This window comes from Dendrobium catenatum, unplaced genomic scaffold (genome assembly GCF_001605985.2).
Source record: "Dendrobium catenatum unplaced genomic scaffold, ASM160598v2 fragScaff_scaffold_220, whole genome shotgun sequence".
Taxonomy (NCBI): domain Eukaryota; kingdom Viridiplantae; phylum Streptophyta; class Magnoliopsida; order Asparagales; family Orchidaceae; genus Dendrobium; species Dendrobium catenatum.
Genome location: NW_021318682.1, coordinates 665,733 through 687,292, shown reverse-complemented (window position 1 = coordinate 687,292; position 21,560 = coordinate 665,733). Strand labels below are relative to the sequence as shown.

The 21,560-nt window shown below is 35.4% G+C and overlaps 2 protein-coding genes across 2 annotated transcripts; one reads left to right on the top strand and one right to left on the bottom strand.

Moving 5' to 3' along the window:
- Nucleotides 1–1,892: 1,892 nt before the first annotated feature.
- LOC110099806 (zinc finger CCCH domain-containing protein 40-like) lies at nt 1,893–13,936 on the top strand. The gene is made up of 4 exons (XM_020827090.2): nt 1,893–2,062; nt 2,952–3,221; nt 11,281–11,504; nt 13,027–13,936. Exons 1-4 carry the CDS (start codon nt 1,958–1,960, stop codon nt 13,796–13,798), a joined length of 1,371 nt encoding a protein of 456 aa, XP_020682749.2. The 5' UTR covers nt 1,893–1,957; the 3' UTR covers nt 13,799–13,936.
- Nucleotides 13,937–14,684: 748 nt separating this feature from the next.
- LOC110099765 (LOB domain-containing protein 23-like) lies at nt 14,685–15,725 on the bottom strand. Its single transcript, XM_020827021.1, has 2 exons — nt 15,561–15,725; nt 14,685–14,966 (listed from the first exon to the last, which is right to left on the bottom strand). Exons 1-2 carry the CDS (start codon nt 15,723–15,725, stop codon nt 14,685–14,687), a joined length of 447 nt encoding a protein of 148 aa, XP_020682680.1.
- Nucleotides 15,726–21,560: the final 5,835 nt, after the last annotated feature.

The window sequence follows — 21,560 nt, the reverse complement described above, 5'->3', positions numbered from 1 at the left end:
GAGGAGGAGCTTCTTCCTTCTCTTCCTTCTCTTCTCCTCTTCTCTTCTTGCTTGGGTCCCTCTTTCAAGAGAAATGAGGGGTCTATTTATAGATTTTCTGGAGTGGCATGCCCCATAAATAGGTGAGAGATCAAGGGTAAATGGGGAGTGGTTGGATGGACGGCCGATATTGAACCCCTTGATCATGGACCGTTCGTCGGGCATTTGGAGGCCTTAGCCCTTAGTGATTTTAGAATTCGGTGATCTTGGGCTCGTTGGATTCATCTCGTCGAGCCGTTCGATTCGAGTATAAGCTCGTTAAAATCAGAGACCGTTTGGTAACTCAAATTGTGATTCGAACCTTCCAACAGCACTTCGAGTCTTTGATTTAGACTCATTTGGGCTTGGATCAAGTTGAATTTGGTGTCGTTGGGTTCGTATTTCCGAGACGCTAAGTTTGACTATAAGTTTGCTGAAATCGGAGTTCGGGAGCTCCGAGATTTAATTTTTGAAGTTACCGACTCCATTTTGCATCGAGATTCGTGCTCGATCAATATAATTTTTTGACGATGTATCAATGATATTTAGGATATTAGATTTGGGTGACACGTAATCAATTGACTTCAATCAGGCTTAACAACTCTAATTTCTAAAAATAATTGAAATTTAAAAATCATTTTTTAAAAAAATTGGAGCGCAATGGCACTAATCATTTGAACTCATTAGCGTTAGGCCTAGAGTGCAACAATGCTAGAAAATGCTATCGCGACATTGAAGCCTTTGTTTGTATAGTAATTTTGAATTTGACATGTAGTGATGCAACATTGACTAGTGGAGCTGCGGTGCTACCCACTAAAAATTATTATTTTTATTATAATTTTTCACTCATTGTCCTTCATGTCCCTAGGGTTGCAAAAGAGCCGAGTCGAGTATGTGCATATTCATATTTGAGTTCATTTATTATTAGCTTATTCAAATTTGATTTGAGTTTTTTTTTTTTGTTCAAATTTGATTCGTTTAAATTAATGAGTGTTCATGTTTGGTTCCTATTTGATTCATTTAATACATATCGAGCTTTAAACAAATAAGCCTTACCGAGCTATAAACGAGCTATACTTCTAAATGTACATTAAATTAACAAACGAGCTTTATTGAGCCTTTTAACAAACAATTACATCGAGCTTTATTCGTGAACATATCTAACAAAGTTTTTAAAACTATCAAACAAGCTCGTTCACAAACATATCTATAAGTAATTGTTTCTCTTCGCTCGACTAGGGCAGGAGGTTGGGACATGTAGGCAACCACAGGGCATGAATCAGAGGGAGCAGAGAATGGAGTTTCGATCCTCTGGAGCTTCGAATTTGGTGGGAAAATGAATAAGAGAGAGGAGTCAGAAGACAGAGAACAAATCAGAGGCTTCGACCTCTTATGTTTGTCGGGCCGTGAGGCTTTGACCACTGCGAGAATGACGACCTCTTCAACTTCGAATGCCGAAGGCTGCATGTGATTCGCCAATGCCAAAGATGAAAAGTTTGAAACTTCGGATGGATGGACAAACGATGCGAGATGGATCATATCAGGACAAAAATTTATTTTTTGGAGGGGTGATGGGCAGAATTCCAAAATTAACCGTTTGTTCATTAAAATTTTTTTAAGCTGTTGTTTTTCGTTGGCGTTAATATATAGTTTTGATTAAATATAGGAAAATTTCCATGTAGCTATTAGCTATAAATGCCGGACGCGAATTGGATGTGAAATAGAGCTGTGGAGCACGGTACTCGGATACGACCCGTTAAGAGTACCATAGAAACACGAAATGCCAGACCCACATTGGATGCAAAGAGCACGGTACTTGGATCCGATCTGTTAAAGTACCCGCACAAACACGATATAATATATCATTCGTTTCGTCAGGTTGCTCTCTCTCTCACGTGTTTCCTACCCTTCATCCTTGTTTCTCTCTGATCTCGCTTCGATGGCGCATCGGCTGCTCCGCGACGCTCAGGCCGACGGCTGGGAGCGCTCTGACTTCCCGATCATATGCGAGTCATGTCTCGGTGATAACCCCTACGTTCGAATGGTACGTATACTCGTCTCTTTCTTCTGCAAAGAATATTCAAATGTTGAGGCAAATCCCTGATGTGCGGCATCTGAACCTAAAACCTAACATTATAACTTCTTTTGCTTATCATAGATGATTAGTCTTGCTTTAGCTCAGATTTTTCCCTTCATTTTTGGAGGATCTTTGCTGTTGGAATCCTGCTTAACCTTTTAGTTTTTTATCTAATAGAGGGGCACAATCTCCTTTGTAATGAGATTGCTAACTGATTGCTTGTAATCACTATGTTTTTAACCGTTTAATTATGCGGTTCCATGCATCTGAGGCGAAAAGCTGAATCAGCCTTTCTGGTACTTTCACTACTGTATTTGATGGTTTCATAGAAGTTCGTGACGTGGAATGGATTAACTATTTGGGCTGATTGCTTGCAACTTTTGAGCAGGATTTCAGTTTGATTTAAACTAATCGTTCGAATAGGTTTACAAGGGAGACAGCTGAATTAAATTCTGAATTTAGCAGGATTTGATAAATCATTGTCTAGGTTTAAAGAAAAGCAGACCAACATCATTCAATAAATCTCTTTAAATACTCCAAATCTCAATCTGCAATCAATCAGTCCAAAGAGCTGGTTTGATTTAAGAATTCCAAAATCAAACAGTTTTACCTTCAGGATTTACTAAATCCCATTAAAACCTTTTTGAATAAGATTTATCAAATCTTGATTTATTAAATCCTGCATTTAACGAATCAGGCCCGAAGGTTCATAGTCAGTTTAAACGGCTAACCATTCCAGTGTGAAGAGCTTCATTAAATTTCTAAAATTTAAATTCTTCCTTTGATTTTCTTATGTGAGATCATACATTTAATCTTATATAACCATGCACTCGTCCTATTTCTATCTTTTGTGCAGACCATAGCGCACTATGACAAAGAGTGCAAAATTTGCACCAGGCCTTTCACGGTCTTCAGGTGGAGGCCAGGTCGTGATGCACGATTTAAGAAGACCGAGATTTGCCAGACTTGTAGTAAGCTAAAAAATGTATGCCAGGTTTGCCTCTTGGACCTGGAATATGGTTTGCCCGTACAGGTCCGCGATACAGCAATGGCTATAAATTCCAATGATGCCATCCCAAAGAGTGATGTCAATAGGGAATACTTTGCTGAAGAGCATGACCGGAGGGTATGTTGCGCAAGCTTTTTTCTCTCTTGGACTTTTTGTTTGGGCTTATTATTTAATAGTCTATTTCCCACAATGATTATTGTTCTTAAAGGAATAAAGGGTACCCAGAGTAATATTTTTTGGCACAGCACTATGTGTATAAAGCTGCTGCTCAACGTTTCAGTTTTGCATTTATTGCTTAGTTTTATTTTGTAGCTATAGGGTGGTTATTGTGCTTCATAGAATGCTTAGTGTTTGACTTATGGCTATGTGTCACTATTGTTTTGTCTTGTTGAAATGCAATGGGTGTGTATACTGGGTATGGATTGTGTTCTGTGACCATTGTTGATTTGGACTCTAGTTTAACATGATGCTTGTTTTATGTCACGTGTTCGATGATTTCTTCAGACTCTCTGATTTGCAATCAGGACCATATATATGATCTTGAAATCAACTGAGACAAGGGCTCTGAGGCTATTTCCAAAATGTTAATTTATGTCTGCTAATTATGTTTAAACTTAATTTAATGTCTCCCATGTTTTAGAAGCTTTACATTATAGATTGTGTTGCCTTCACTTTTTATGTATTAAAGGAGCAAGAAGCTGTTGATGCATGACTATGATATTAGCATGTGGTTTAACATACCTTTAATCTTACTTTTTCAATGATAATTTGTTTTAAGGCAGGCAATGTCTAATTGAAAGTGGTAGCATTCATCATTGTTATCATCATCATTAGCTATGTCCCAATCATTTAAGGTCGATTTTATGAATTATCTTTATTTTTTGTCTGTCAAGTGAATCAAGTGGTACTAAGCTTCTTTTTCACAAATCTCTTAAACAACTTCCATCCAATCGTCCATGTTGCCTTAGTTCCACCCTTCTTCCTTCTTGATTCTCCCGACCTTTATTTTATTTGTAAGATGCCTTCTATTTGATTCAGTAGATAATGAATTTCCATTGTGATTTGTAAAACAACAGCAATAGTGTTGACTTTGTAAAAATTTCCACATCCACATTAATTACTATTTTTCTCATTGATTGTTTGTTTTCCTTTTAGTTTTAACCGTCCCCTTGAATCCTTCCATGCTTCAATGATTGTAGTGTCCTTTGCATCGCCTACATTTTGTTGTTCTATTTCTTTATGATCTTTATGTTCTATTTTGGTTGACTAGACAAGTTCCATCTATTCATTTGGTAGTTGTGATTGGTCCATAAGGTTGTTGGAGGCCTATGAAGTTAATGTAGTGTTGTTGAATCCCGTTTTGTCCAGTGTATGATACTAGGTTGTACTTCATTCCACCTATGGACTGAGAGTATGTGGGGAGAATGTAATGAAGTTTGAGTACGATGGAAAAAGAGAGAACATGGGAGATAATATGGATCTCGACAAATTCTTTATTATCCAAGCCAGAGATTCAAGAATAATGAAAATGAGAGCTCTAAACCATAGAGCTTTAAGCTAGGAAAATGAGAATGAAATAACATCTATCTTCTTTTGTGGGTTTAATCATGTATTCTCTTGTGTGTTCCTTTTTTGCTTCATTCACTTCTCTTGAGTATCCTCCTTTTTATAGGGTTGAAAAGGTACATATATTATGTTCTGGGTATGGTGGCTACCCCATTAGTCTTTATTGTAACTCGATCGTCGGTGCCAAATGGGATGGTGATTGAGAAGTGTGAGCCGAGCGAGCTTATGGACACCAGTCGACATGAGTTGGAAGCTGGTCCAGGATCTACTATTGAGATTAAAAGGGGCGAATATCATCAAAGTGTGGTAAAGAGAATAGACAGGCATGGAAAGTCGATATGAGGTCGCCTCGTTAAGGTGAGAAGGGGCGAGTAGCATCTTGATGGGGCTTTCATGTCAACCCAGTTCTAAGGGTTGTTTGTAGAGGCGGCATGTGAGCCATTAGCTGTTTGATGTATCTTGCATGAGTGTCTTGTCTCTGGCCGAGATGAATATAGATTTTCTTGAATGAGAGAGTAACTTCTGAGCCCTACCTCATCGGGCGGAGGGCGATTGCCTGAAAGAGGTAGCTGGTGTTGGTCCGCAGTGCTCTAGTGTTAAGCTCCTTCCCAGCTCTTGAGTGAGTCCGTCGAACAAACTATTCCGAGAAAGGAGTGGATCCTTATTCTGCTCGACTTGAATCTAACTTGCAAATGGGTTCCTGCATAGATAGTTATGGGTGCACAAACGTGACACCCATTTTAGCAAAAAGCATTAATGACAAAGAGCGGAATTTGAAAATTATATTTAGTAATCTTTTACAATTCCAATTAGCAACAACAGTTGCCACTCTATGAACTGTGAAGCTACTCATGGAACATTAATTTTGTCTCCATTGTTAAACTTATTAGTTATCCGCTTCTTTCCTTCTCCACTCTCCAGATTTTAGGGTAAAGCGTTGTACAAGAAATATTGATCTGTTTACACTTTACAGTAGGAGTTGTTACCATCCTTTCTTAGTAAACTATTTATACCATCCTTTTGTTCCTAGTAAACTTTTTAGATCCATCCAATTAGATTTCCAAGTCTTGAGTGACTTCTGTATTTGCTTTTTTTCTCTTAAAGCTAGGCACTTGCTGCCATGAGGCAAGTATGTGGTTTATTAAGATAGATACATGGTGTCGTATATGGCTGATAATGTGTAGATAACCAGTATGGCAGAACTTATTTTTCTTTTCATATAGATTGGTTATTACATTTAATTAACCATCCACCAAGCATTACAGGTTAAATGCTATCAGATGATACCTATGTTGGTGGGGGGATATTATTAACGGGTTGATGATATCATACGTATTTTACCCAAGTTGTCAATATGCTGTGTCAATTGAGTATTTTTTTTCTTTTTAAGTTCAAACCACTTAGTGAAAAGCAAAGCGATGCTTAGATTTCCGCAAGCAAATTCCTTATATTATTAATGCATGTTACAAAAACTCCAAAAAAAAAAAGTCAAATTAATTTTATATAAAATAAAACTACATTATGATGCCAAGTTAGGTAGAATATTGAAATTATTGAGATGTTAGGACTAAAGATGATGCAATGTACAAGAAGCACTTGACATTTAAAGGACAGGCCTGTGGTGTCACTTAATTGATTCTACCCTTGTGCTAGCTAGGTTTAGCTTAATAAACTATTTGAGCAAAATTTGATGAGCTAATGAGTCAAATTTGATCTAGCCTCGACTTGACTTATTAACTTGTGAGTGGACACATTTTAAAAATATTAATATAAAATACATAGAAAAATGTTAAAATGCATGGGTTTTAATATACATTTATTAGAAATAATTTAAAAATCTTTCTTTGCTCTTTCAATTAGTTTCTCAGTATTTCTTTTTAATTTCTCATTCTTTTTGTCTTTTAACACTGCCGTTGCCAGGTCCCAAGTCCTGGATGAGAAAAGTGGATGGTTGCGTTAGGTAGTCGACAGCCAGCGTAAAACTTGTCGAACAATAATGACATGAATCCTTTAAGAAATTGTGTTAATGTTAGGGCGTCCCCTGGAAGCGACGCGTTGTATGGCCTGAATACTTGAAACTTTGATCATTTTCTTTTTTATCCAAAATAAATTAGCCAAATCAAGATAGACTTTAGTTTATAGAATTGAGATCGAGCTTGAATTCATTTAATTTGTCGAGCTTAATCTGAGAAAGCTTGGCTCAAATTTTTTACTCCTTACCTTCTATTTTTATACGTAATGGATTTAATTTATAGAAATAGCTCTTTTGTAATGGATGGATAAAGCTATATACATAAACCCTTTCCTAAGTTCGACTTGTAGAGATGATAGAGTATGTTTATTTGAAAGTTTAACTTGCCTACAATTGCTGTCTTCATAAAAAATGTTGAAAAAAAGAAATGTATATAAATACCATATAGCAAGCAAGCCAATATCAATGATGAAGAAATAGCGAATCTATATTTTGATACAGTTTCTTTTTTTCATGAAAAACACCTAGCGGTTAAAAACTTACATTACTAATAATATAAATAGCAATGGAGATAAATAATCAGGCAATTCAATTTTTAATGATGAAGAATTAGATAATCTATAATTTGACCTATGTTTCTTTTTTCATTAAAAACACCTGGTGTTTAAAAAGAAACAATAATAAAAAATAATGGTAATGGAGGTAAATAAAGAAATAATAATAATATCTTCAGCAAGAAAATATGATGAAAATCTTGTAAATGACCCAAAGTTAAAAAATAAAAGCTTGTTTTCATCTTTATTTTATTTTATTTCCCTTCTTGTCAGCATTGATTGTGAAAACTTCTAGTTCCTCTCTGCAATAAAGTCATAATTAAGGTAATGAAGGGCGGCAAGGTGTCTGTGAACATTCTAGTAGTTAGAACCAACCAATCTAGAATCTACAAGGGAAGATGTAGTTATGATCTTCCAATTTCTTTGCTCCCTTCTCAATATTGCTGAGCCCACCAACCTCAAATTTGGCATCATCTTTGACAATAATGTTCTGCTCTTCACCTTGTCCTTCAATCTCTTTTGCATGATTTGCAACACCCGTGAGGTTCTGTCCATGATCGACATTTCCTCTCTTTAGGCAACAACATCTAGTTCTCTCCATCATCTTGAATGGAAAATATAATTGAGTCACTTTAATAAAAAATATTTAGGGTTATATGTATATTTTCAAACAATATGAATTTATGTGCCAATTATGATAAACCAATATGGGTAACATATAATTAACTCTTACATTAAATTAGTTGATAGAATTTTTAGGAGTTATCTAAGTTTTGATTCAAAATAGCTTAATTTTATCCTATAACCCTTAATATTGTAAGTTTTGAGTAGTTATTTAGATTACTTAATAATGAATAAATATGGTTATCTTTCCCTTGAATGTATTCTCTCTCTTCATTCTTTCTTGCATCATAGAAAACTGAGGTTTTGAACTCTCTTATCTTTATCCACCTACAATTTTCTCTCTTTAGCCATATTGTATATTGATAGAAATAACTTGAATTCTCTCTCCCACATGCACCCCAATGCAGATTGAAAAAGTATATTTCTCTCTTTTGGCATGAATCCCAAAGCTTTCTTATGAGTTTAAGGAAGAATGCAAATTTGTGAGAAAAAATTGAAAAGAAAGAAGAAATTCATCATTATGGATCCATCAATTTGACATCAAATCATTTCTTCTTATCCATCAATCTGGCATCTGAGCTGAATTTATTGATGGTATTTGTATCTAAATCTTAGCCACTCATATTCATCCCCCTATTCCACTCCACCATGTCATCTATAAAGTTGAGTGAGTATGTAAGATGCATCAGTTATGTTTAGAAAATACATCACAGTCATAAAAATTTTCATGTAGATCTATGAAGTTTTTGTTAATATTATGGATATAATTTAGATATCAAACATTATGTGATGTTGATATAAGTTTGCCCCATAATAATTGGTCAGAATATTGCTTAAAGATGCTAGATGAGTTGTTGAGGAACAACATAATTATTATGCGTATGACTCATAATTACATTGAATCATATTATTAGTGTGGCTATATTTAAATTATCGACTATTATTTAGATATTAAAAACTAATTTCAAGACATATGAAGATTGAGGTATATGAACGCTATCAATATTCTTGTGATGACTACATGATGATTATGGATGCAATCTTTTCAATTTTCAAAGACACTTCGCATAATGATAGATATGTTATGCATCAATTTTTTAAACTTTAAAGGGTTAGAAACCTATATCAATTATGGATGCGCAAGCATCTGTATATTTTATAACTATTCAAAAATATTATCCTTGTATTGATTTTGTCCGTGAAGATGATTATTTTGATAATTTAATTTTTGCATATGAACTTGATGATGATGATTAATCATCTATAATCAAACCTCTTGTTGAACAAAAACTAAGGTTATAACTTCTATTCTTGAGCCTAAATCATGGATCGTGCTAATTTTTTATTGAGATTGAGAGGTTTTCTGTCATTATTTTATTGATATGATGAAACAAGTTAATCAACAGATTATGATATTATTGTAAGGTGCTTATCGAGATATGTAGGTTGATCCACATGTTCCAAAATTTTGGCACTTCTTCATTAAAAGAACATATTGAGTTTGTGTTATCACTTCTATAATTACTATGTAACTATTAGATTTGTATGATATTGTTATAAGAAAGATGCATAATGTATGTAAATGTTTGGATTTAAAGCTTCTAGATTCTACTTCTTATGTTCAAACTTTTGATTGCACCTTCTGATATAGGAGATGCCCATGAACGGCTCCACAGCCTCATCCACCAAGAAGACCAAACTTCTAAGAAAGGATTTCTGCATAATTCTTCAAGAGAAGAGTTTTGTTTCCTTCAGGGGAATTGATGCAATTTAAGAAAAATATTTCAGAAATATCTTGATATTTTTAGTTATCTCTGGATTTTTCTTTCAATTTTATTTAATTTGATTGTTAGGATTATCATTATTTTAAATTAGACGATAGAATCTTTAGTAGTTATTTATATTATAATTAAATTTGAAATTAATAGTAGTTTGATTTTATTTGATTCTGTTATAAGACAAACGTACAATGCACGTAGACATTTGGATTTGAAGCCTGTAGATTCTACTTCTTATATTCAAACTTTAGACTACACCTACTGATACAAGAGATGCCTATGAACTAGCTCCATTGTCTCGTCCATTGTGAAGACCCGATTTCTAAGAAAGAGTTTGGGCATAATTCTTAAGATAAGATTTCTATAAGCCTTAGGGGAATTTAATTTGATTATTAGGATTATTATTATTTTAATTCAGATGATAGAATTTTTAGGAGTTATTTATATTTGAATTAAATTTGAATTTAAATTAGATTGATTTTAACTTTTAACTCTATTTCTTTAACTATGATTTAAATGATTCGATTATATATATATATATAGATAGATAGATACACACACACACAGTCTTATAGTGTATTGAAAGAGACTTTTTTTATTCGAATCTGTGGCATCATTGATACTCTCTTTTTTATGAAATTTGTATTATATATAGGTGCAATTGGTTGGAACTTCTTAGGGAAACAAAATTTAGGCATACTTCGTGGAATCATGGTATGTTGTCATGGTTTCAGGTTTAATCCGCTGTCATGTTATGTATTAAGTTTGCTATTTGAAAACATTTCCAGTGTAAGTACCAACCATATAAAATAACCAATTCATAAACATTTGTGACTAAATTCTCATGCCATCAGGTCTTTGGAGCGTAGTATGACCTCAAGTTGATAATTGTTTCACATCGTTAACATGAACACACAACACATTTCATGCCTTTGATTTTCTTTATTTGGCCGAGTAATTTTTTGGGTATGTGTACCCGTGTTATATCATTTGGAGTGAATGAATCATAATGTTTTGAAGTTTCTGTTTGTAATGATACCAGATGCAAGTTTGTGGATTCGCAGCAGCACCAATTGATTTATTTTTACTAAATCTATTCTTTTGAAATCTTTTCAGTCTTTTAACTAGGGTGAGCTGTTCTGTAATATCACATTCATTTTACTTCTTGTTTATGTTGACCATACTGTTGAAATTGCACCCACATACATGCAGAACATGAACATCAACATCATCAAGCCTTTATCCCACTACGTGGGGTCGGCTACATGAATCCTTTTTCTCCATTGTGTCCTATTAAAAGTCAAATTCTCATTTAAATCTAATAAAGAAAGGTCATTCCTAATATTTTCTAACCTAGTCTTTTTAGGTCTACCCCTACCTTTCTTAACACAAGTCAAATCTAATACCTCTACTCTCCTAACCGGGTCATCGGAAGGCCGCCTTTTTATGTGACCAAACCATCTAAGGCGACTCTCTCTAATCTTATCTTCTACTTGAGCTACTCCAACCTTTTCACATATATGCTCATTTCGTATCCTATCTCTAAGGGTAAAGCCACTCATCCACCTGAGCATCCACATTTCTGCCACACTTAACTTTGTATTATAATCCCACTACCAACCCCTCCATATATAGTATCGTCAATTAACTTTATTAAATGTATTTATTTTGTTCATTTACAGGCAAGAGCTGGAATAGACTATGATTCTTCATATGGGAAGATACGTCCAAATGATACCATTTTAAAGCTTCAAAGGACTACACCATATTACAAGAGAAATCGGGCTCATGTTTGCAGTTTCTATGTGCGTGGAGAATGCACTCGAGGTGCTGAATGCCCTTACCGGCATGAAATGCCTGTAACTGGAGAGCTTTCACAACAAAACATTAAGGATCGATATTATGGGTATGTATGCGTACTAACTCAGTCCTTTTTAATCGCCATTTGCCACTTTTCCATTGGGCATTGTGTTTCTTTAACGCTGACATTATCAGATAAAATGATATTCATCCAAAGGTTTATTGATTGGGTTTTGTGGGCTGATTGTTTTTGTGTGTGTGTGTAGGTTTGTGACAATTGCATGCAAAATTTGTTTTACTTTATGAAATGTTGATTCGTATATATTGTACTCAGCCATCCCTTTGGCTTTTGCATTCTAAGGGCCTGTTCGGATTAGGGGTGTCAATTTCGGGTTACGGGTCGGGTTCGGGTAGAACCCAAAATTGACCCAACACTATTCGGGTCAACCCTAACCCGACCCGTTTTTCATAAGGGTCGGTTTTCCGGACCCGAACCCGACCCACTTCGGGTTCGGGTCAACTCGACCCGACCCACTTCGACAACGACAGCAGGCATCGAGGTTCAGCAGCCGCCAGCGGGCAGCGACGTTCGGCAACAGGGTGAGATGGCACGGCAGACGAGCACGAGGCGATGCGACGCGAACGCGATAGCCCAGCTCGATGCACGCGATGGCGCGACCAGTTGGCCCAGATCGATGCACGCGATGGCGCGGCGGCCCCAATGCGACGCGAACGGATCGAGCTCGGCAGACGAGGCTATGCGACAACGTCACGACGCGATGGCAAGATGGCGCGGCAGCTAGCTCGATGCACGCGGGTAGGCGGGCAGACCGTGGCAGACGGGGCAAGCTGGGCAGGCAACGCTGGCAGTGGTTTTTCCTGGTCATTTCGGGTGGATCCCGGGTTTCCGGGTCAACCCGAACCCGACCCGATTTTACAAACGGGTCGGTTTTTCAGACCCGAACCCGACCCGCTTCGGGTTCGGGTCAACCCAAACCCGAAATTTTTGGGTTAGGTCCAATATTGACAGGTCTAGTTCGGATGCCACTAAGATTTAATTTAAGTATGATTTTGTAAATCCTCTAAATCCGAATTTACTAAATTCTGATGGTGTTAAATCCTTAAAATCGTTTGGCAAGAAGTATGTTAAATCGTTATAAATCCCATGTGGAATATACACGTGTCCGCAGAATTTTAAGTGAAGCGCGTCAAAAAACACATGTAAAGCGCAGTCAAAGTGCAGTCAAAGCACAGTAAAAATGCAGTCAAAGCACAGTCCAGGTGGCAAAAAAAAACGCAGTCAAAGCGCAGTCCACATGGCAAGTAATTGAATGTCCGGTGACGGGCAAATTATTGCATCAGGTCACCTGACGAAGAGATCCGTTCGGATCTCTCTTTGTCTACAGTAAAGCACAAGTGTGCTACAGTAACCTGCACTTTACTGTAGACAGAGAGGATCCGAACGGATCTCTCCGTCAGGTGACCTGATGCTGTAATTTGCCCTGGTGACGGGACCTAATTATTTACCCTGATTTACAGCACTTTCCAGATCATAATATTTTGCATGCGAGAAATAATTAGCACCCACTTTGATCTCTTGCTTATTGATTTCATCTCCATTACTGCAGTGTCAATGATCCCGTCGCCCTCAAACTCCTCGGAAAGGCCGGCGAGATGTCATCTCTAGCTCCACCTGATGACGAGACCATAAAAACCCTTTATGTCGGCGGTCTCGACGCCCGAATCACCGAGCAAGATCTGCGGGACAATTTCTATGCCTGCGGAGAGATCGAATCCATTAGAATGGTCTCCCAACGCGCTTGCGCCTTCGTCTCCTACACCACCAGGGAAGGAGCCGAGAAAGCTGCGGAGGAGCTCTCGAACAAGCTTGTTATTAAGGGCCTCCGCCTAAAACTAATGTGGGGGAAGCCCCAGGCACCAAAGTTAGAAACGGAGCCAGGCGACGACGAAGCTTCTCACCAAGGACTCGTCGTCGCCCATGGCGGCTTACTCCCAAGGTCAGTTATATCGCAGCAGCAGCAGAGCAGCCAGCCGTTGCCTCTTCATTACTTCAACATTCCGCCTCCTCCATTGCCGTCGGAGAGGAGCTTCTACCCTTCGATGGATCCGCAGAGGATGGGAGCGATGGTGCCTTTGTCTCAGGAGTCGAGCAATGGCAAGACTGAATTAGAGAGGCCTCCCCTACATATGAAAGGTCAGTACCCACCTTACTATCCACCTTATGCTTATATGGCACCTCCTCCTCCACCTCAGTATCAACAGCAGCAATACCACCACCCATTTCATCAGATGACAGCACCTCGGCCGCCACCGCCATTGTCGGCTGCTCTGCAACTCCAGCCTTCAGGAGCTGATTTAGCTTCATCATCACATGGTTGATCTTTTGTGTTTTTGCTATTGCAGAGTTGGCTGGGAAGATTTTTTTTGTCTATTCTGGAATGATATATCTTGAAAAAGGCTTCTATGGAAATTCAGTTTTAGATTATTTTGAAGGGAAAAGGTACATTTGCCTTCAAATTATTGTTGCCCAGTTTTTTTTTTTCCTTTGGCCCTTGCTATCAGCATGCTCTTTGTTTAGATTCAATTTCTCTTATTCTTGCAAGAACTCCTCACATGCAAAAAATAAGTTTTTTAACATTTACAAGAACTCGCAACATGCATTATGAGTTCTCTAACTCTTGCAAGAACTCGCATTACAAATTATGTAAAAGAAATCAAAATGAATAAAAAAAAATGAATTTACAGAAATCTTAAATCCACAAGATTGTAAACAATATGATTTTCATAAGATTAATAAAATATACTTTGATTCATGTTGAATTCTGAATTACGATTACTCTTCCTTTTCCCTTTCACTTTTTTCTTTCATTAGTTAATTCTCTATAGAACAAATTAACTTTCCATAATGAGAGAGAAAGATGACTGGTAGTTATTTCTTGTGGATTAGTTATAATAATCGATCATAGAAGTTATTTAATCAAATTAATTATTGCGACGTCTCGCATAATTATTATATTTAATTATTCTAACATTTTAGGGTTTTAGCATAAATCCAGAGATGCTAGTGTATAAATTGCAGCTGAGAGAGAGAGAGACCTTCTCAGTTAATTTATGGATTAGTTTCGAAAGAGCAGCTTTGTTTTGATTTCAGTTCAATAATATTAGCTAACATCATCTTAAGTAATATGAATCAGACGGCTTCTGCGTACTGCAAGAAATAATAAATAAAATATCCCCTTTATTTTATTTTACACGAAGTCGGATGCTATAAATGGGGCAAATCGGGCAGAACAAAGGGCTCATCTTCCAGAGCCCAAAAGGCCTGTAATTGTTGATTGGGCTGGATCTGATTGTGCTGCTGATGCTGAAAGTTCTGAATGATGGCGATCTGGGCTCGCGTCATTTGAAGCTCATTCTGGGCCTTACTGATCTCGTGCTGTAGATGGGCTATTATGGCGTTGCTGCCGTATACTGGGTCTTGTACGCGCCAGTAAGCTTCCCAAGCCATTGCGTCTGCTGCCTGGGCCCGTTTATGGACCGGAAGGTGCTGAAGGAACAAACACAAGGAATGAACATTGAGATATTTAATCCACCAACATGGGCAAAATATAACTCATTTTTTTTTTTTTAAGGATTTTCAAATAAAGTTAACAATCATTATATTTCAAAAGGAAAAAAAAAAATATTTTTATATAATTTATATAAGATGAGCTTACAATATATTAAATTTAGTATAAGATTAATATTATATATAAAAATTTTATATTATGCTAATCTTTTTTTTTTTTCTCTGAAACAGTGGTATCTACCCACAGACACTCCAAAGGGAGTGCTTGGCGGCATAATTAAGCCCATCCACCAGCATTGAGCTCACACTTGCTTTGCCCCACTGAAGAGGCGAAGCAGTAGTAGAGGGGATTCGAATCCGGAATGGGAGGTTCTAAATCGTGTTCGCCCACCAACCACCCTAAGCCTCGGTGGGTCAAATCTTAAAAAAATAAATTAAATAATTTTCGAATTATCAGCTTATTCTAAGTCAATTTTGGTTCCTTTCAAAATTCTTGTAGAGTGGATATTCAAAATGATGATACTAAATTAACATAAGAAAGAAAAAAAAAATCGTAAGAAGCATATATACTACCTGAAGCATCCTGGCTATATTACTGGCCCCAAAGATCTTATGAACACAAGCAAATCTGTGAGGATTAGAAGGATGAAAATAGGGAGCCAGAATACAATCCTCCGAGCATCTTCTCCTTAAGTACTTGCAAGCTGCGCATCTCCTTCCTCCATTAATACTGGACATATCTTCTTTACTCAGATTTGGATTTTCCTCTAATCCTTTACAAAATCCTGTAAAGATTTAGATGCAGAAACGAAGAAGATTTGTTTCGATTTCTTCCCTTTGGAGAGAGCACCGTTGATATAGCATTGGAGAGCAGTATTATGGAAAGCCTAACGGCTAGTAAAAAATTGAACGAGCTTGTCTTATTGAGGTGGAGGGAATGGAAGGTTTTCTAGCTAGCCTGTGGCGATCCTGGTTTCAAAATTCTTGCTTTATTAAGTGATTTTTTATATGAAATAAAATGATGGGAAATAAAAGGAAATAAAATGATGGTACAGATGTAAATATGTAATATCTATTGTTTTACAGGCTAGAATTCTTCTTTTTTATTTAGTCATTCGAGCCTGTGTATTTTGAAGTGAAAATCTTCTTATATTTCTCAAAGATAAAGATGCTAAACATATTCTTTAATAAGTGATAGGATCTCTCAATCAATATCTCTAAATAGATATGAATATATAGATATGGGCACAAGTTTTAATTTTTAATAAAATAAAAATATATATGTAAATTTGTTTTTTTGTTTGGGGAAATTTGGGGCATAGCCCATTTTATTAATCACAAATAAAAGGATCAACATAAAGGTCCAAACTGATATAGAAAAAATAAAAAAGAAAAATACAACCATATCCAATCATTCTATAACAAGCATAGAATGAATAAAACCAAACCAATACCTATAGAAAACTAAGAATTAAAGCAATTGTAGAATAAAGGACAATAGAGAAGATAGCATCAGACTTATCCATCCAAGCACAAAGATGTAAATTTGTTAATTTGCTATTGCAAATATTCAATAACAAACTATCCATTGATTTAGTAATAAATTTTTTTTATTGCATGTATTGAGCTTTTGTGACTGATTTTGATTGCAAATTGGTCACAAAATTCTCTATAGCTTTGACCTTAGTGGTGAACGAAGGAAATCACCAATTAGGGGTGTTAAAATTAGATTTCGCTTCGGGTTCGGGTCTAACCCGGAACTGACCTGACTTCAAATGGGTCGGCCCTAATCAGACACGATTTTATAAATGGCTATGAATTTCATACCCGGACCCGACCCGTCGGGTTACTGAGTTGACCCGACCCCACACGACTGGACTGCTAGACGGCGACAGCGGGATGGCGGACGGCGAGGCTCGGGTCGACAGCGGGACGTTTGCGAAACGGGTTGACCCTAACCTGAAATTTTCAAACCTGTCGAATCCGGGAACTCGAACCCGACCCATTTGCGAAACGAATTAACCCTAACTAGAGATTTTTAGGTTTGATTCAAGTTGGGTTTTCGGACCGTTTCAAATATTGACACCCCTATCACCAACAAAAAATTTTATGCAGCTAGCTAGTTGCTAGTTGCTACTGCCAATCATCATCACAGTCACTCGTTATAATTGCTTGAAGTGGAAGGGGTCGTGGCCGTTGGGGCTAGAGAGATGGCGTGAGAGGGTGGAGTGAAGGGTGTCACCAATATAATAAAAGTAGCTTTATTAAAATTATAAAAAATTACAATTTAAAATAACATACACAAATCTTCCCGGTACACTTGGTGGAATTATTCTCATAATCTTAAGTTGATTTATGTAAGAAGTTTATTCATTTTATTAAATTTCTTATATAATCTAAAAGTTCTTGCTAAGTTGATAAATATTATGTTATAAATTAAAACGATTTAAATGGATCCAAACAGATATTAAATTAATGATTATGAAACACGTGTTCCACAATTTACTTTGGATTCACAGGGTGGGTACCATCAATTTCAATGGGTGATCATTTGAATATAGTAGAGATTGCACATATTATTTAGACAAATAAGTATTGCAGTTCCGTTTGCCTTGGAGAAAATATGGATCTCATTATCATGGAAGACATTCTTAGTCTCCTCCGAATTGGTCAAGGACGCTCATTATCTTTTTGAAAGGAATTATTAACTCCTATTTCATTTTCATAGATTTGAGAAAGCTAACTTGCAAAAAAAAAAAAAAAAAAAAAAAAAAAAAATTTTAGGTTTTTTTTGGGACTTTTTTCTTATTATTTTTTAAAATAACTTTTAAATACACAAAAAATTTGTGTTTCAAAATTTTATACTATAAAGCTATTTTAAAAAGTAGTAAAAAAGTTGTTCTAAATAAAGCCTTAATAAATATGTTGTGCTAGTTATGAATACAATACTTTAGATGATAATACTTTGTCATAATAGTCCAATACTAAATTATTTTTTGCCTAATCTGGAAATAAACTTACATAATAGATCATTAATCATAACTCTAAGGTTTCATTTGGGACATGTTTATTACTATTTTATTTTTCAGATCATAGCCATAATTTCTATTTAAGCCCTGCTTTTTTACTGCTTTCTAAACTTTTTTTGTACTAGGAAACTGTTTTATGCAATGACTTTAAAAAATTACTTTTTCTATAACAACTTAAAAATATAGTAAGAAAATCATTTCAAAAGAAGCTTAAGGCTTTGTTTACTGCTTCTTAAAGCAGTTTTTTAGTACAAAAATTTTTGTTGCTTTAAGAATCAATAAGAAAGCTATCCCAAACGAAGCCTAAATCTTTTTTTACTACTTTGTTAAAACTAATAGTAATCTTTAATATAGCATAATATTTTATATTTTATATTTAGTCATTCATATAAATAAATAAATAATGTGTTAGTGACATCAGCCCAATTAATGGGCTACCGTTCATGAGCATTCACAAAGTCAAAGTTGAAAAAATGATCCAAATTATAAAGAATGACACAACTTATTGACAATATTAAAGATATAAAGTGATGGATTAATCAAAATCACTTATTTAGCCACTATGTAGAATAGTTTTCTTTGCTGAAAGCAACGAAATAAAAATTTATAAAAATACTAAATAAAATTGTTACAAATACCAAAAAAACAAAAAAAAAAAGAGCACAACATATGGCACAAATTGTCAAAAATAAGCATGATTGAAAACTAATGCTAGCAGCCCAAATTTTACTTGTTTGCCACTTTTGTCAATGCATGCTTAATAGGCAATGGGTGGGTATTAGATTGGACATTGAGAGTTCAATGAAGGTAGTCATTCCAAATCAATGAATTAGGGGTTTTGGAATTAATATATAGCATGAACATATAATATTTATTTTGATGCTATTATCAAATTATGAATTTTCATGATAAAATATTGATAGATAAAGCACTAGAACATATGTTTGGATGCAATATATTAATGTTGATTGAAGACTAGGAGGCTCAAGATTATATCTGAAAGTTTATTAGATAGCTAGGCGGCCATGGTCTTCAGAATACATTTTGGATTGTACTAAGAGTAGGGATTCACACATAGGCCCCCATGTAAATGCAATATGGTGATCATTTCTTGCTTTTGTCTAGGAACCCTAAGTGACTTAAAGGAAGGGAGATTCCGAACTTACTGGGAAGCAGAGATTTAAAATCATGTCCTTGAATGCATGATATATGCTGTATTTTAATGTTTTAAGCTAAGAGTCTTTGGAGATTTAAAATTATAAAGATTTATTTATCCATTTGAAAGAGGGGATTCAATTTTCATCCATATAATATATATTATATACATATATTCTAATGCTTTAATATCGTTGCCCTGAAAAACTAGATAAAACGTATGGTCCTAATTTTATCCATATGTTCTAATTCAAAATTAGGTTCTTCATAGACAAGGTCCATGACTAGCATTCTTATGTTGTTTTGGTTGAGAACCTTCGAGGCTAAGTAGTAGTGAGGTTCTTGAATGTATTCAATAATAACTATTTAGAATCAAGTATACATCAAATGTGATTTTTGCATCTTGTTATGATCTAAACTAGGAGCATTAAAAGGTTATGAGGCATGGATGAGTTTGAAATCATCCAAGAGTAAAGATTATTCAAAATTAATTGCATTAAAGATGGTCTATGATGATTTAAGTTGTGAGCCTTAAGAATTAGAAGTCTAGGATTATTTAAATCCATAGAGTAATAAATTAAATTAGGTTCTTATAAATAGGAACTCCAGATATTTTAAAGTTCTAGTCATGGAGCACTTTTAGAATAAAAGATATGAAAAGCCCTAAATAGGTGTTAGTTTTTATCTAAAGGCTTCTATAAATGTTTGATTAATGAGATCTATTTAAAAATAATTTGAAGTAGGTGTACAAACACTGGCTGATCCCGCTAGTTAATCCAAATTTAAAAGCTCACACATAGCGGTTTCCACTTCATAGCTTGTCAATACAAAATAACATTAAACCAACTCTTGTGATAAAGTGATCAAGGCTTTGTTTGAGACAATTTTCTTACTACTTTCTAAAATGGCTTTAGTACAAAAGAATTCATTTCAAGAAATTTTTGTACTAAAAAGTCACTTTAGAAAACAGTAAGGCTTCGTTTGGTTATCCCTTAACTTTGTTAAAGGTAGTTTAAAAAACATTGGTGGAGCAAATGGAGTTCTCAAACGGAGAAGCATATGTCAAAAAACTTACCAAAACAGTAAAAAAAAAATGACAGTTCTGCAAAAAACATTTCCACATAAGCGGCATATTCAAACAACGACAAATGTTGTTTCCAAATGGAGAAGGAGAAATAAGCCGCGTCAAATGAGGCCTAAGAAAGCTGTCCTAAACGAAGCCTAAATTATGTGAAGTTAGACTTTTGTCTATATGATAGTGATAATATAATGATTTATTTGTGAGGGATGCAAATAAAAAGTCATAAGTTTGTTGCATACAAACTCATGATCTATAAAGAAAAGAAATGTGAAGACATTTTCATCAATATTTTGATCACAATGAATCATTGTACTTCATGAATAATTTATGAACAGTAAATATGCCGCTCATTCCTACACCTCAATGTTGTGGATTAGTCATTCTTAATTAATCCATTGACATATAATCAGATATATTTAATGAGCCATAGCTCATAAGAATTTTCTGATAACCAATTACGTTAAGATAACGATTAGAGGTAAGCACTACTTAATTAATACTAATGGATTAGATAATCGATCATAAGCTCACCTCAATTGACCATCGAAAATCTTATGATTTTAATACATAAAATACGTTGACTAATGGCCTTAGCCATTCACAAAATGCAAATGCTTCAAATATTAGATGAATAAAATATCAAACCATTGGTTTTAAACGTTAGATGCAAAAGGAAAGGCTGAGATCGGTGATGCCTATTTCTATCTTAGGACTAAAATTTTAACTCAAAGATTGAAGATTAAGGGCATCTCCAACCGAAAACTTCATTTTTCACGGCAAAGTAACGCAAAACTCCAAAATGGCGCGGTGATGCTCCAATCGACGTCATTTTAGGTGTTTTTGAGAAGGTAACGATCGCTCTCCCTTTCGCGTGTTATTCTGGTTGAGAGCAAAAAATGGCGTGAGTGAACAGTGGGACGCCAATATTGGCGTCGCACTGTTCACCTGCGATTAAATGGCGAAAATTTTAGCGTTCGGTTGGAGCGACGGAACGACTCCATACACTCGTTTAGCGTTCGGTTGGAGATGCCCTAAGGATAAAATTTTTTGTACAAAATTTTATTTTAAGAAGCAATAAATTAAAAAGATGTTCCAAACGAAACCTAAGGCTTTATTTGAGACGACTTTCTTACTGCTTCTTAAAGCAGCTTGTCAATATAAAAACTTAAAAATTTTGTACTTGAAAACTACTTAAAGAAGCAGTAAGAATGTCATCCCAAACGAAACCTAAAAAAATATAAAGTGGAAGACTTATAGAATTGGTAGGATATTGAGGACTAAGGCTTTATGTGTACTTATGGCTTTTTT

Bases quoted from the DNA above. Each gene is read 5' to 3' on its own strand.
- LOC110099765 (XM_020827021.1), bottom strand. From the start codon at position 15,725: ATGTCCAGTATTAATGGAGGAAGGAGATGCGCAGCTTGCAAGTACTTA. The intron at 14,967-15,560 runs GTAGTATATATG...TTGTTCCTTCAG, and splicing joins ATATAGCCAGGATGCTTCAG to CACCTTCCGGTCCATAAACG.
- LOC110099806 (XM_020827090.2), top strand. From the start codon at position 1,958: ATGGCGCATCGGCTGCTCCGCGACGCTCAGGCCGACGGCTGGGAGCGC. The intron at 2,063-2,951 runs GTACGTATACTC...TCTTTTGTGCAG, and splicing joins ATAACCCCTACGTTCGAATG to ACCATAGCGCACTATGACAA. The intron at 11,505-13,026 runs GTATGTATGCGT...CCATTACTGCAG, and splicing joins ATTAAGGATCGATATTATGG to TGTCAATGATCCCGTCGCCC.